We start from the raw sequence: 14601 nt of genomic DNA, 5'->3' as shown, positions 1-14601 counted from the left end.
ACTTTACCTCGTAAAAAGAATATTGTTGCGGATACCCTAACCCAGCCTCGGAATTGGAATGGAAATTTGGAATCGGAACGGCAGAGGAAGAGGAAAAGGATAATGAGAAGGAAAAAGGATATAATACTAGCCACATGGAACATTAGAACCTTAAACAAACCCGGAAAACTAAAAGTAATAAGAGAAGAGCTGGATAAATACAGAGTGAACATAACTGCATTACAGGATGTACGATGGCAAGAAAATGGAATAATTAGAACCGGGAATCATATACTAATGTACAGGGGAGGAAACACGAACACCAAAGGCACAGGGTTTTTGTTACAAAAGTCGCTTCAACCACAAGTCATTAAATTCTCACCAATCAACGACAGAATGTGCAGTCTAAGAATAAGAGGAAAATTTTTCAATACCACAATATTCAGTGTGTACGCGCCAACAGAAGAAGCAAGTACGGACGAAAAAGAAGAATTCTATACGAAATTAGAAGAAGAAATAAGCAAAGTTCAAAGGCATGATATTAAAATAATACTAGGAGACCTAAATGCGCAAGTAGGTAAAGAAGAGATTTACAGAAGCACGGTAGGAAAGGAAAGTCTACATGAAAACAGCAATGATAATGGACAGAGATTAATAGATTTTGCCAGTGAGAAGAACATGATCGTAAAAAGCACTTGGCAACCTAGGAAAGATATACATAAAGAAACATGGACTTCTCCGGATGGAAACACAAAGAGCCAAATAGACCACATCATAATAGATAAACGACATGCATCAGACATAATGAAAGTAAGCAGCTGTAGAGGAGCAGATGGGGATACGGATCACTTCCTAGTTAGGGCTACATATAGACAAAAAATAGATACAATGAAAAACATAAAAGGAGAAAGGCAGGAAAGACACAACATACAAGGAATGAAAGATAAAGGATTGCTGGATAAATATAAGAGAAAGTTAGAGGAACAGTTAGATATAGAAAGGGAAAATTGGAAAGAAAGTAGCTTAGATATAAAATGGAACATGCTGAAATGCAGCATCAACAACGTAGCTGAAGAAACCTTAGGAAAGAAGAAACAGGAGAAGAGAGCGGAATGGTTTGATGAAGAATGTGAAGCAGCGATTAAAGAAAGAAACGAAACAAGAATAAGAATGATACAGAGGCGGACAAGACAAACAGTTAACGAATACACGAAGAAAAGAACAATAGCAAGCAAACTATGTAGAAGGAAGAAGAGAGAATATGAGAAGAAAAGGATAGAAGAGTTAGAGAGAATGAACGAGAGAAAGGAAATCAGAAACTTTTATGCAAAAACAAGGGAAATAAAGAAAGGATTCCAGCCAAGAGCAGTGTTCTACAAAGATAAGCGAGGTAACCTAATAGGAGACAAAAAGAAGGCATTAGACAGGTGGAAAGAATACTTCGGCGAACTGTTAAATGGAGAAAGGGAAGAACTGAAAGAAAAGGGAGAAATAAGTAAAGAAAAGTCGCCTCAGGAAAACTTAGAAGAAGCCATACCCCCATCACTGGAAGAGGTACAAAAGGAAATACTAAGGTTAAAAAATAACAAAACGCCGGGAGAAGATGGAATAGAAGCAGAACTACTGAAGGGAGGTGGGGAAGTTGTCGCAAGAACATTGCATGAGTTAATAACGGAGGTGTGGGAAAAAGAGAAAATGCCTGAGGGGTGGTATATGGGGATAATACACCCCATACATAAGAAAGGAGATAAGGCAGACTGTGGAAACTATAGAGGAATAACTTTATTAAATGTAGCATATAAAGTATTTAGCAAGATACTAGCGACAAGACTAGAACACTGGGGTGAAAACATAATAGGAGATTATCAGGCAGGATTCAGAAATCAACGATCAACAACTGATCAAATATTCACATTACGTCAAATACTAGAGAAATTCTACGAGTATGACAAGCCATTGTACCAGATGTATGTAGACTTTAAGCAAGCATATGACAGTCTGTACAGAAATAAGATATTCGAAATAATGGAAGAATTTGGAATTCCAAAGAAACTAGTCAGTCTAACCAAAATGACCTTAAAATCTACAAAATGTAAAGTAAGAATAGAACAAGACTTGACTGAAGAATTTGAAGTTAAGAGGGGATTAAGACAAGGCGATGTAATTTCAACAATACTTTTTAACATAGCGCTGGAAAAAGTAATACGACAGCTCCCTATTAACCCAGGAGGAACCATTTTAAATAGAATGGCTCAAATTCTAGCATATGCAGACGATATAGCAATACTAGCACGGAACACACACACACTAGAAGAGAATTACAAAGTAATGAAAAATAAAGCAAGGGAAATAGGTCTAGAAATAAATGTAAACAAAACAAAATATATGAAACTCGAGGATTCCAAAAGGACCAATCAGGAAGGAGAATTAAATATGGATGACCATACAATAGAACGAACAAGAAAGTTTAGGTACCTGGGCACGACAATCACCGAAGACAATAAAACAGCAGAGGAGATACAGGAAAGAATAAGAAACGGAAATAAGTGCTATTATGCATTACAGAATGTATTCAAATCTAGAAACGTCAGCAGAAAAACAGAGTTAAGTCTGTACAATACCATATTAAAACCAATAGTTATGTATGGTTCGGAAAGTTGGGTAATAAATACGAGAGAGGAGGAATGGCTAGCGAGATGGGAAAGAAAAGTCCTGAGAAAAATATATGGACCAATAAGGGAGAATAATGCATGGCGCATAAGAACGAATTTAGAATTGCAGGAACTATACGACCAACCAAATATAATAGCACGAATCAAACAAGGAAGACTAAGATGGGCAGGACATGTACAGCGCATGCAGGAAAGTAGAACTGCTAAGAAAGTGTTTGTAGGGAAACCAGACGGTCGAAAGAGAAGAGGCAGGCCCAGGATAAGATGGATAGACGACATAGAAGAGGATGTAAAGAAATTAGGAATTAGAGGCTGGAGAAGAAAGGCAGAGAATCGAGAAGAATGGAGGAGAGTGGTTAGGGAGGCCAAGGCCCTTCAAGGGCTGTAGCGCCGACCAGTAAGTAAGTAAGTAAGAAAAGACGAAAAGTATAGACCAACCTGGGTAGACAAATGCTTCCTTTCGGAGTTATAGGCTGCCGAAAACACGAAAAATTGAAGTTTAAAGGACCATAGCTCCAAAACTATGGGACGTACCATAGTTGGGTCAAGATTTCACTTAGGAACTAATATGTGCGGTGCGGTATTCAAAAATCCATGTTCCAGAATTCTAATGTACTCATGCAACCATTTTTATAGAGGGAATGTGGCTACGGGTATTTGAAGTACTCGCCAACTACGTCTATAAAAATTGTTGCGGAAGTACGACATGATTCTGAAACATGGATATTTGAATACGGCACATAGGCTACTAGTTCCTAAGTGGTCTTGATTCGACTACTGTCGGACTCATAGTATTGGAGCTACGAAGTTTTAAAGTTTATGTTTTCATGTTTTCGGCAGCCTATAACTCCGAAAGGAATCGTTTGTGTGCGCCCAGGTTGGTCTATGTTTTTTGTCTTATCTTGGTGTCAGGAATCACCTCCCAGACGTTGTCAGTGTTGTTTTCAAATACTCTACACATATAGTTTGATTGTTTACAAAAATAACATCTACAGCTTAAATTATGGTAAATGAAATTCTACTTGAAATAGAGAACAATCTCTAGTTATTGGCACTCAACATTCTAAGGCCCATTTTGAAAATTCCATGTAAATTCATGAAAACTGTTTCTTGTGTTTGTAGTCGTGGCAAAACCTGAAATCTTCGGCTGCATTTAATTGAAAGAAGGTGCTAAAGGGAAAGCTGGTCACATTTTTTATTTAATATCACTTCTCTTTCAGCTGATATTTGCATAAAGCAAATATCATTTTAGATTTTCAAACTGTGTTCTGCATACTGTTGCTCATAAGCTAGGAAACAAGATTTTGTCGTGTTGTCTCGGAAATTGTATAGAAATCTCGTCTCGATTATCGAATAATTCTTTCTGATCTCGCCTTAATACTGAAAAGCGTTTCTAGTCTCACTTTGTATATATATATATATACCGTGTTTTCTCGCGTAATAGTCGCCCTCGCATAATAGTCACACCTTAAGTTTGAAGTAAAAACATTCGGCAAAGAAATTTTCCCTCACAAAAAGTCGCAGTCTACGGGATTTTTGTTTCCTGATTATGTAAATATATCGTTCTTTTGTGCCAATGCTAAGAAGGTTTTTTCTTTTTTTTTTTTTTTTGTCTCCAACGAATCGGTAAGTTACAAGTTTTGATATTTTACCGTATGTAGGCTATATTTTATTTTTTTTTATATTGAGGCAATGCTGTATGTATCAAAATTCGAAATTGTTTTGATCGATAATAGAATGGCAGCTTTCCTCGCGTAATAGTCGCACTTGGATTTTCGCATTAACAAATCAATACAAAAGTGCGACTATTATGCGAGTAAACACGGTACATATCAAATTTATACCCTGATTTTGTTTTCTTCATTTCATCTAGAAGTTTTCAGAATCCTTTCGCGTTAAGAAGCGTTTCCTCCATAATTATAATTGGAGTATGTTGTGTAATTGCTTGCATATCTTTAACGTTGATAAGTGCCCTTCTTTGTGTTCATAAAACCATTTTATCAAACATAATTTTTATACTATGAATCACGTAAAATTAAAGCAGTGTTTGATATTTAAATTTTGGGTGAAGTAGTGTTGTCCACAAGTCTCGTGAAATTTTCCTGTCTCGTCTCGAATTAAAAAAAATATAATTCTCGTCTCATTTGCGAGATAAGAAATAAGTTAACGTTAGTTATGCATTAATACAGGAAAACTATGGAACTATTTTCTTCGTTCTTCTGTTTATCAACAGGTATCCGAACAAACACGATTAGATGGAGGAAAATGGTTACCTGTAACGGATTAAACGCTCCAAAATTAAATTGTATCTCATCCTTTATTTCTATATTGGACATGAAAGTGTAGAAATCCGGCATTTCCTGTTTTAATGTTGGATCGATGCAGCAAAAAGGAGCAAGAGATGCAAGAAACGGTTTCTTGATATGCATTCGATCTCTTTCATTTTCGTCCTTATTTTTCTATTGAATCCAGAAATATTGTTCAATCCTTACAAAGGAATAACGGCGAGAGGGATCGAAAAAAATATTTTATGACATCGGTTTTCGCTCTAAAAAAAATCCATCTCCACTTTTATATTTTTATTGAAGCTGAAAGGAGTTGATATAGCAACAGTGTTCGAATCTTCTGACGCACGTGGCCGTTAGTTCTGTAAACCAGAAGCCCGATTTCACACATAAACTTACATACGAGTAATATGGCAGAGCTCCTTCGTGTGGTTAGCCTACGCGTCTTTAACGTGGGAGACCCGGGTTCGATTCCCGGCGTGAGCTCATGTGGTTGAGATTCCACATTAAGCTGCAGGTCCTCATCTCATATAGCCTGGCTGCTGAAAGGAACACTAAACTAAAAATCAAATCAAACGAGTATTCTGGCCAGATGCCCACCCACACAGAGCTGTCTACCGGGTCCAGACCTTCCCCCAAAACTTCCTAATCAATATACATTCGTACACTGTCTTAAGAAAACTATAGTTGTTTAACAGGGAAATGATCGATGTAGCATGAAAATTTGATCTTACACTTCATCTGTACTCTTTCTCTTATAAAAAGCAATCTAGTTTTATCATGTGTTTTTTTTTTTTTCTGAAAATACAAGTGGAAGTATTTTACCATTACTTACCGTCTTTTCGGGTACGATATACAAAACGATAGGGGGTCTAATCATGTCTGTTGTTCTGTATGGTTGCGAAACATGGTCGCTTAGTCTGAGAGAGAAACATAGACTGAAAGTATTTGAGAACAAGATCCTGAGACGAATATTCGGACCCAAGAGGAACGGAGAATGGGGAATGGCGGAAACTTCATAACGAGAAACTACATAATTTATACGGTTTACCCAACATTGTTAGGGTCGTCAAGTCTAGGAGGCTAGGTGGGCGGGTCATGTAGCTAGAATGGAAGAAAGTAGAAACGCTTTCAAAGTCTTGACTGGAAGACCCATCGGAAAACGACCATTAGGAAGACCTAGGTGCAGGTGGGAGGACAATATTAAGATGGATCTCGCAGAGACAGGAATACAAAGTAGAAACTGGATGCAGTTAGCTAAGGATAGAAGTCAGTGGAGAGATTTTATGAACGCGGCATTAAACCTCCGTGTTCCATAGGCCATAGAGTTAGTTAGTTAGTTCTTTTCGGGTACACAATAATACCCGTTCAATACCACATAGACGTAGTGGTTTGTAATATTGGACGTCTCCCTTCCAACAAAAATTTCTGAGTGTGCACCTGAGTCTTTCCCAACTGGTGGTTCGCAGACACCTAAGGGTCCGTGGCACTACTAACATCATAGAAGATATAAATAATGCTATGGATCACTTTGTATGAATGTACTGTATGTTGTTTGCTTATAAAGTAAATAAAAGTTTGTAATTCAATTCTTGGTAATAGTACCACCTATTACTACTATACAGATACCAAAACTTAAAGGTGTGGGGTCCACAACTCTGAAGTAATTTGAAATAACTGAAGTGAAATATAATAATTATGAATAAATTAACTGTATCACATATTTTGATACAATAATAAAATTTAAAAAAAAAAAATATTGAAGAGAACAACGTAGGAAGCAAAAGAAAAATGTCTAATGTAAGCAGAACAAGCTGGTTGGAAAATATAAAATATGTCGTGGCAAACTTGTATCCGAAGTGTTGTATTGTTCAAAGCCTTCTACTTAGCCAAAATGGTCAGAAATAACAGATTTCCGGCATGTTAATAATAGTTTTTAGTTTCTCAATTTTCTTTTTCCTAATCATTTTCCTTTTCCCTTCATAGATAAGATGCATGTGAGGACTTCCATCGTTGAATGATACTGACATGAGTAGAACAGTGGGAAAAAACTGAAGGTCTTTCTAACTTAAAAAAAAAAGAAAATGTACAATAGCATTCCCACTAAAGTGACCCACTTTTGTTTTGACGTGTCCGAATTTCAGACTTTCCTGACATTTGTCAATGTTTGAAAAGTAAGATATACTCTCGTAAGTATTTTTTTTTACACATTTAAATTTTTCATGTTAAAATTACATGCAATGTGGACATCTACGGAAACTTCTCAATATACAGTAATTAGCTTGCAGAATCAGATCTATCAGGATTATTGGGGATGATATTAGGGGGTATTTTGCATGCAATATGGACATCTATGCGTACTACTGGACACAAAAAAGCTCCCAAAAGTCAGATGAATCGGAACAACACAGAATAATATCGAAATGGATTACATGAAGTATATACATCTTTATTTTAAAAATGTGTTTCCCAGTTTCAAAACATTAAACGAGAATTCAACTTGTTTTTACTATCTTATTTTTTACACCTAAAAATAAGCTAATTTATTTTTGTAAAATGTAAAATAAATACCTGAACACATTAGATCTAAATGGGATAAATTAACTAAAATTACGTACAAATAAAAAGCCATAAAAAGAAACATTCGAAAAAAAAAAAAGGTGAACAAAGACGTTCACAAAGTGAAGTGAAGACGTTTTGGACAGAAGAAGGGTCCCTCACAAATTCGAAGTCCTGAATACGTTGTAGGCTAAAAGTTTGTTCCGGGCCTGGTCAAATCTCTAACGTTCTCCTGAAAATCAAGGTGAGTCACTCCTGAAAATTTTCCATTCTCCTATAAATGCTGTCGAAGACTGGTCCGAAGTTCCTGTAATACGTCTTCCTCAAGTTACATAGCTAGCTTCTTCGTGATCTAGTAGCCTACTCTCTGTGTGCGTGGTTCTAGCATTCAATTCCTGGTAAGGGTATTTGCCTGGGATATAAAGCCGAATAGTTGTAATTCCACTTTAAATACTATGGCTCCGCTAAACGTCCCGTCTTTGGTGCGAGCGGTCCTGGGTTCAATTCCCATTGAGAATGCTCGGTCTAAACAGTGTAAAACCTTTTCAGGCAGCCATCCTGAGTGAGATTTTCATCACTTACACCAGACAAATGCCGGGACGGTATCTAACACATAGGTTCCAGGCCGCCTCCTTCCTTCTCCACTGCTCTCTTTCTTCCGTTTCCTCGGATAGTGTGATCGCCGAGAGACGTCATCCCTCATACGTGAAGGGTTAACATGGCTATAATTGCCGAATGCCCAGAATTCTAATTCCCAATCCTAATTCGAAGCACATGATCCGCTACTGAGAATCGAGCCCGGGTCACCCGCACTGAAAACGCATACACTAACCGCATAGTCACAAAGGAGATAGAGAAAGAGAGGGAGGGAAGAGTAAGAAAACATGGAAAACTCACACTAGTCTTGTGTCTGCCCAAGTTTTTATTCTCTTTATCAGTGAATATCAATAAGAGAGCTGATTCCATGTGCGTACCTACATCCATTTATGTTACGTTATTTGATTTGATTTTTAGTTTATCGTCCCGTTCAGCAGCAAGGCTATATGAGACATGGGCCCACAGCTTAACGTTTGGTCTGAACCACATAAGCTCTCTCCATGAATTGAACACAGGTCTCCCACGCGAAAGGCACGTACGCTAACTGCTTAGCCACGAAGGAGCTCTAGTTACGTTATTAATGGAGTGATTTATCTAAGGGGCATCATCAAGAAGATAGCATAAAATGCTTTCAGATTATAAATAGTATCGCAGACTTTGTATTTTAATGGAGTTAATAATACACATGTTCTATATCTATGTGTGAAAATGCTAGGTTCATATGTTTGTGGTCAAGAAAAGTTTATATGTTTGTGGCCAATCCTTTTGACAGTGAGTTCTCGGGAATCGTATAGTCAAGTCCTCAAAACCGGATCACTTTCAAGAGAAAAAAACCGCGACGCGAAAGGAAACAATACAAGTAAGAAAATTTCACACTCATAAAGAAAGGTATATTATTTATTGAAAACAGAAGTTTTGTTTGTTTCCAATGAAACATGAATCTATAATAAACAAAACATGGAACATGTACGAAAACTAGATATTAAGCAGTTAGTCTTCTAAAGTGGATCATATTTCCTGCTAAGTGGATCAGAACCCATTTCGAACAGCACAAATACACGAAAAAAAATCTAAATGAATAATAAATGGAAATCAAAGTGTAATAAGTAGCTTAATCTATAATGACGTTTCCCAGTATCTACAAGAATTTGTTTTAAGTGTTTCTGAAACAAAGCACTGTTCAGAAAGGAATGTATTTTTTTCTCTGACACCAATACAGTCATCATTGAACCACGTGATACACGAGCTGCATTGGATCATTCTAAAGTTTTTCTGAAGCAAAGCACTTTCCACAAAGGAATGTCTTTTTTCCTTGATCATCAACACAGTCTTCCTCGAGCACCATGAACTTCTGACCACTGATCTTATTAGTCCACCAGAACTATCAATGGGGGGAAGGAGGGAATATGAAATTAAATACGTTATCCATTTGTTATTTAGCATCTAGTGCGAAAATGTTTTTATTTGTAGTAAAATCGATCCACTTTTATTAGAAAGAGAAAAATGTTTTTTTTTTCTAATAAAGGATAACGTTAAGTTCTGACGTATTTAATTACAAATCCATGAAAACAACTGATACAACTGACCAAAATTGTACAAAATGAATTATTTTTTAAAATGAAATTATTTTTGTTTCACAAGAGAAACAAATGTTTTCTAGGGATCCACTTTATGGGACCTTTCTATAAACAATCCTGTTTACAAGACAATTCAAGATCGGTTTACAAGACATAACCTTTCGAATAACGTTCAGCTGTGAGTATCTAACGAGAAAGACAAGGCGTCACTGAATTGCTTCAATTATTTCACACTGGTTATCTTAATGAACAACAAAAATATGGTTCAACATGAGCTAAAAATACTTAACGCAGAACCTTACGTTTTTCATCTACTGTTCTTTCGGTAGCAACTTTTGTTCTAACAATGGACGCCGAAACTTTCTTTCCGATTCTCTATGCGACAGACGCCACCACACACTAGAGGTCTGCCGGGCCGGAATTTTTAGCCCGGGCCCGGTCCGGTCCGTGAATTCATAATGTGAGGCCGGACCCGAGTCCGAAATATGTTTTAGTATTTAGGCACGAGTCCGGCCCGAGCTCATGTGATAGTCAAATGAGCCCGAAATAAGCCCGAATTACAGAAACTTAATAATTAATGCAAAATTGTATTTTTGTTTACAGCAATTAGAGGTTTAATTTAGTAGTTATGCTTGAAAAGTTATACAGAAAGAATAGTCCAATAAATATCGTTGAACGGCATACTTACAAAGTTAGGCCCGAAAAGGCCCGAGAAATATGGTTGTATATTTAAAAATAAAAACATCATATTGTATGGGTTATACATTTCAACATCACACATTTGTATATAGGGTTAGTATATCTCTCCGGCGTTTGTTTCATGGCCAAATGATAATGAAAAACAAAGGATAACCATTTCTCCAGTCTGAGATGAATATTTATTGCTTTTTTTTTCAGTGAACACAATACGTATATCACTGACATTATAATTAATTTTATGTGTAATGTATTTGGTTATTACGTATTGCATGCAAGAAGAAAGAAAGTACTGATCATACATGAATTAGAAACTCCAACCGGAAGTTGGCTCGAACCTTGCAAACGGTGCGGGATATTGAAAAAATAATAATAAAAAAAATTTCCCTTTACCCCTAGCCGATTTTTATCAAGATGTCTCTCACTTGTGTCTGTAAAGAGACATGACAAGGAATGACAAGAAGAATCATGCTCATATGTGAATGATGTGCTGTGTAGAGAGCGCAGGTTCAGGCAGCTAGTTCATTTAAAAAAAATGCTATCTCTATTGTCGTATAGCTTTTTTTATACCAATCATAGATGTTCAGCAAACAGCGTATATCCTGTAAAAAGTTTAGGATTACAGCACTGCTTGTAGTTATGGCCAAAGGAGATTCTGGTAATTGATTCACAGGTTGAAATGGTCTTAGCACCGTTGTCGAGTTATGTTAGCTTCTTTGTCTCCAGTTCAAATAACTTACTGTTTTCCCACTAATTCTAAGAAACTCTTTTGACGATGAACCGTAGGTAATACATAGAACCAAATACGCGCGATGACATCATGATCAACAGATGTTATTTTGGGCTTCAGACTTTTCGCAGTGTTCTGGAATAACTCAAGCCATTCTGCATATAGAGAGTTCAGCAAGACAAGAAACACATCACCCGACTCTGGACAAGGGATTTCCGAGAAATGTATGCGGTTATAAAAACAAATATTACATAACAATTTCAACAGAATTGGCAATTATACGAGGCTCGTATTTTAGCCAGCGCATAATTTTTGAGCTGTCGTTTCTTGGACTCCCCCAAAAGAAACAGTTTTCGCGTGTTACATCGTTATAGTTATTGGCCAATGAAGAGGACTTCTTTAATAGGAGAGTCTGTTAATTAGATTTTTGTATTAATTTATGATGTTTTTGAAATCGTAAGAAACTTTAAGAGGATAAAAATAAGAAAACATAATGATTTCTTAGTATGGAAATAAAATACGAGGGTAGGTCAAAATTTATCTGCAATGTTGACATAATTTTTCTTACATTGTTCATGCTGACCTCTATCCTCATTTATTTTATTTTTATCTCTTCTTACATTATTCATACTGACCTCTATCCTCATTTATTTTATTTTTATCTCTTCTTACATTGTTCATACTGACCTCTATCCTCATTTATTTTATTTTTATGCTATTGTGATCATGCTGTGAAAGTTTGATCTTAATTCCTCCATTTGTCTTCCTTTCGTTGCAGATAGATCATGGCCGCTCCATTACAAGTTTGAACCAAAAAGGAACAACGAGTAGTGATCCGGTTTTTGTGGTCAGAAGGTGTATCAGGAACCATGGCTAATTCCCAGACGATGTGACACTTCATCAACAGTCACTCGTCTGTCTAACAGAATCATGTCACATACACGCTCAATGTTGTTGTCATTTTGTGGTCGTTCGGCTCCTTTAACACTTGTGCGACCATTTTTGAATTTTTCAATCCATTTGTAGACACTTCCTAGCGACAAGATACTGTTTTCATATTGTAACGAAAGTCTTTGACGAATTGCGGCCCCTGATACACTTGATCATAAAAACCGGATCTTGCACGTTGTTCCTCGTTGGTGCAAACATCTAATGGAGCGGCCGCGATCTATCTGCAACAAAAGGAAGACAAATGGAGGAATTAGAATCAAACTTTCATAGCATGACCACAACAACATAACAATAAAATACACGAGGACAGAAATCAGTGTTAACATGTAAGAAGACTTAGGTCAAAATTGTGTATATTTTTTTACTTATCCTCGTATATATGTATTTTTTATTTAATTTTTCGTATAATTTACAATTCATATTTTTGTCTGAGGAGCAAGATGGCTCCTGGTAGAGCGCTTATCTCTAGTGTATGGGGTCTCTGGTTCGATCCCCGACCAAGTAAGTTTGTGGTAGACAACGTCGTGTCCATGGGTCTTTTTCACAGTACTCCCGTTTCCTCCAACACTCTCATTCCACAATTTCTTCCATCATCATTCACTTGCCTTAATCAAGGGGGCCGCGGTGGCTCAGTGGTAGAGCGTTCACCTCTGGTGCTTGGGGTCCTGGGTTCGATCTCAGCCCCCGCCAAGTGAACTTTGTGATGGACAAACACCGTGTGCGTGGGTTTCCTCGGGGTTCTCCCGTTTCCTCTCCCTTTCTTCATTCCACTATTTCATTCATTACTCATCATCACCGTCTCCTTTAGCTTCACCAGCATAACCGTGGGATGTAAAACTCAAAGATTTCATTTTTTTTTTTTTTTTTTTTTTTTTTTTTTTTGGCCTTAATCAACATCTACCTTAGTCTAAAAGGGCATAATCTTGGCACGTTAAACTCAGATTTCATTTCATTTCATTTTTGTCTTTTAGACTAAAGGAGACAATGAGAACTGAATTCTACTGAAACGAATGGCGAATGGTGGTACTGAGACAATGCCTAACATCCATGTCCTGAGTGGGATACAAACCTGAGACAAACATTGCAACCGCCTCGGTCTCATGCATTCGCCGCTTGAACTATTCTAGTTGGAAACTGAAGAAGTTGAGTAGAACAATATTTTCAGATTTTTACATTGAGATGGTTGATATTTAAGTTAAAGGGAGTGTCAGAAAACATTTTAAAAGCTAAAACGTACAGTAAGTAAAATATACATTTCAAGATTGGAAAAAGTAAGCCTTTATCTAAATTACTAGAAACAAAGCTCTCTTTTGAGAAAATGAATTGTTATTCCATTTCGATTCAACTTACTTCCAACGCAATCAAATCATAATGAAAGTGAGATGAAATATATCAGTTTTATGCCCCAGTCCTGTAGACCAAGGAAGACGAAATCAATTAAAAGTGTCTTACTATGTACAGAATCTGTATTTATCTGTATAAAAATAAATAAATAAAATATGAGAACAATTTGTATCTGACGCGACTATGCGTCGCAGCGCGCTCACTCCACCTAAATTCAATACAGGGGAAAGATAGGTTCAAAATGCACTTAGCTTCAGTCTCCTTTCGTGCGGTTCGTATCGAGGTTTAAGTGTATCCCTGTCTATAGGCTTGGACGAAGGTAAAAATGTAACTCTATTGAACAGCGCTACGCCACTAAATTCTGTGGGGAACTCAGAAATATTGGTCATGATCTAGCAAGTGTTCAGGAGTTGAAACCTATCAAAATCTGCTTTTGGGGATGGCACAAATACTTTAAAGACGGCCGAGAGAGTGTGGAAGACAAACCCCGCGCTGGACGTCCGTCCACGAGCAGAACCGAGGACAATGTGCAGAGTGTGTGTGATATGTTGAACTCAGACCGACAGTTAGGTGTTCGAATGATCGAAAACCGCGTAGGAATTGATAAATTGACTGCATACCATAATTACCGAGGAATTGCAGATGAGAAAAATCTGCATAAAGCTCATTCCGAGAGTCCTGACAGACGACCAAATGCAAAACCGAGTGCTTGTTTGGGAAGTTCTTTTGCAGCACGTTGAAACAGATCCTTTGTTGAAACAATGTGAAAACTGGCGACGAAATGTGGATGTTTGAGTACAACCTAGAGACAAAGTGCCGAATGGGACTCAGCAGCATCCCCTCGCAAAAAAAAAAAAAAAAAAAAAAAAAAGCTCGAATAAACAGGTCGAAGGCCATGCTCATTATCTCCTTCGACACCAATGGTGCGGTACACCACGAATTTGTACCTGAGCGACAGACCGTCACGAGTGCTTTCTACGTGGCATTGCTAAAAAGATTGAAAGCAACAGTCAACCGAGTGAGGCCAGATATTGCTGCTCATTGAAAGCTGCATTATGACAATGCATCAAGCTTCGTGGTCAATGACTACCTGTCCCGGAGTGGCATCGCAACCGCTTTTCCAGTGTAGATTACCCTCAGAGAACCATAACAGAGGTCAAAGTGGCTTCGACGTGCTACTTGAAGGACATTCCGGAAAAGAAATTCCAGGG

The 14601-nt window shown here is 37.3% G+C and overlaps 2 protein-coding genes across 10 annotated transcripts in view; both read left to right on the top strand.

The window, feature by feature from the left end:
* OtopLa (proton channel otopetrin-like a) overlaps positions 1–14601 on the top strand; it is a 598778-nt gene that overhangs the window by 123414 nt on the left and 460763 nt on the right. The window lies entirely within an intron of this gene.
* LOC145682275 (uncharacterized) lies at positions 103–14130 on the top strand. The gene is made up of 2 exons (XM_081753854.1): positions 103–3006; positions 13735–14130. Exons 1-2 carry the CDS (start codon positions 103–105, stop codon positions 14128–14130), a joined length of 3300 nt encoding a protein of 1099 aa, XP_081609980.1.

The sequence above is a fragment of the Thermobia domestica genome, chromosome 3, assembly GCF_964235325.1.
Source record: "Thermobia domestica chromosome 3, izTheDome1.hap1.1, whole genome shotgun sequence".
Lineage (NCBI taxonomy): Eukaryota > Metazoa > Arthropoda > Insecta > Zygentoma > Lepismatidae > Thermobia > Thermobia domestica.
Note: the sequence above shows the minus strand (reverse complement) of the source record. Positions and strands in the feature narration are given on the sequence as shown.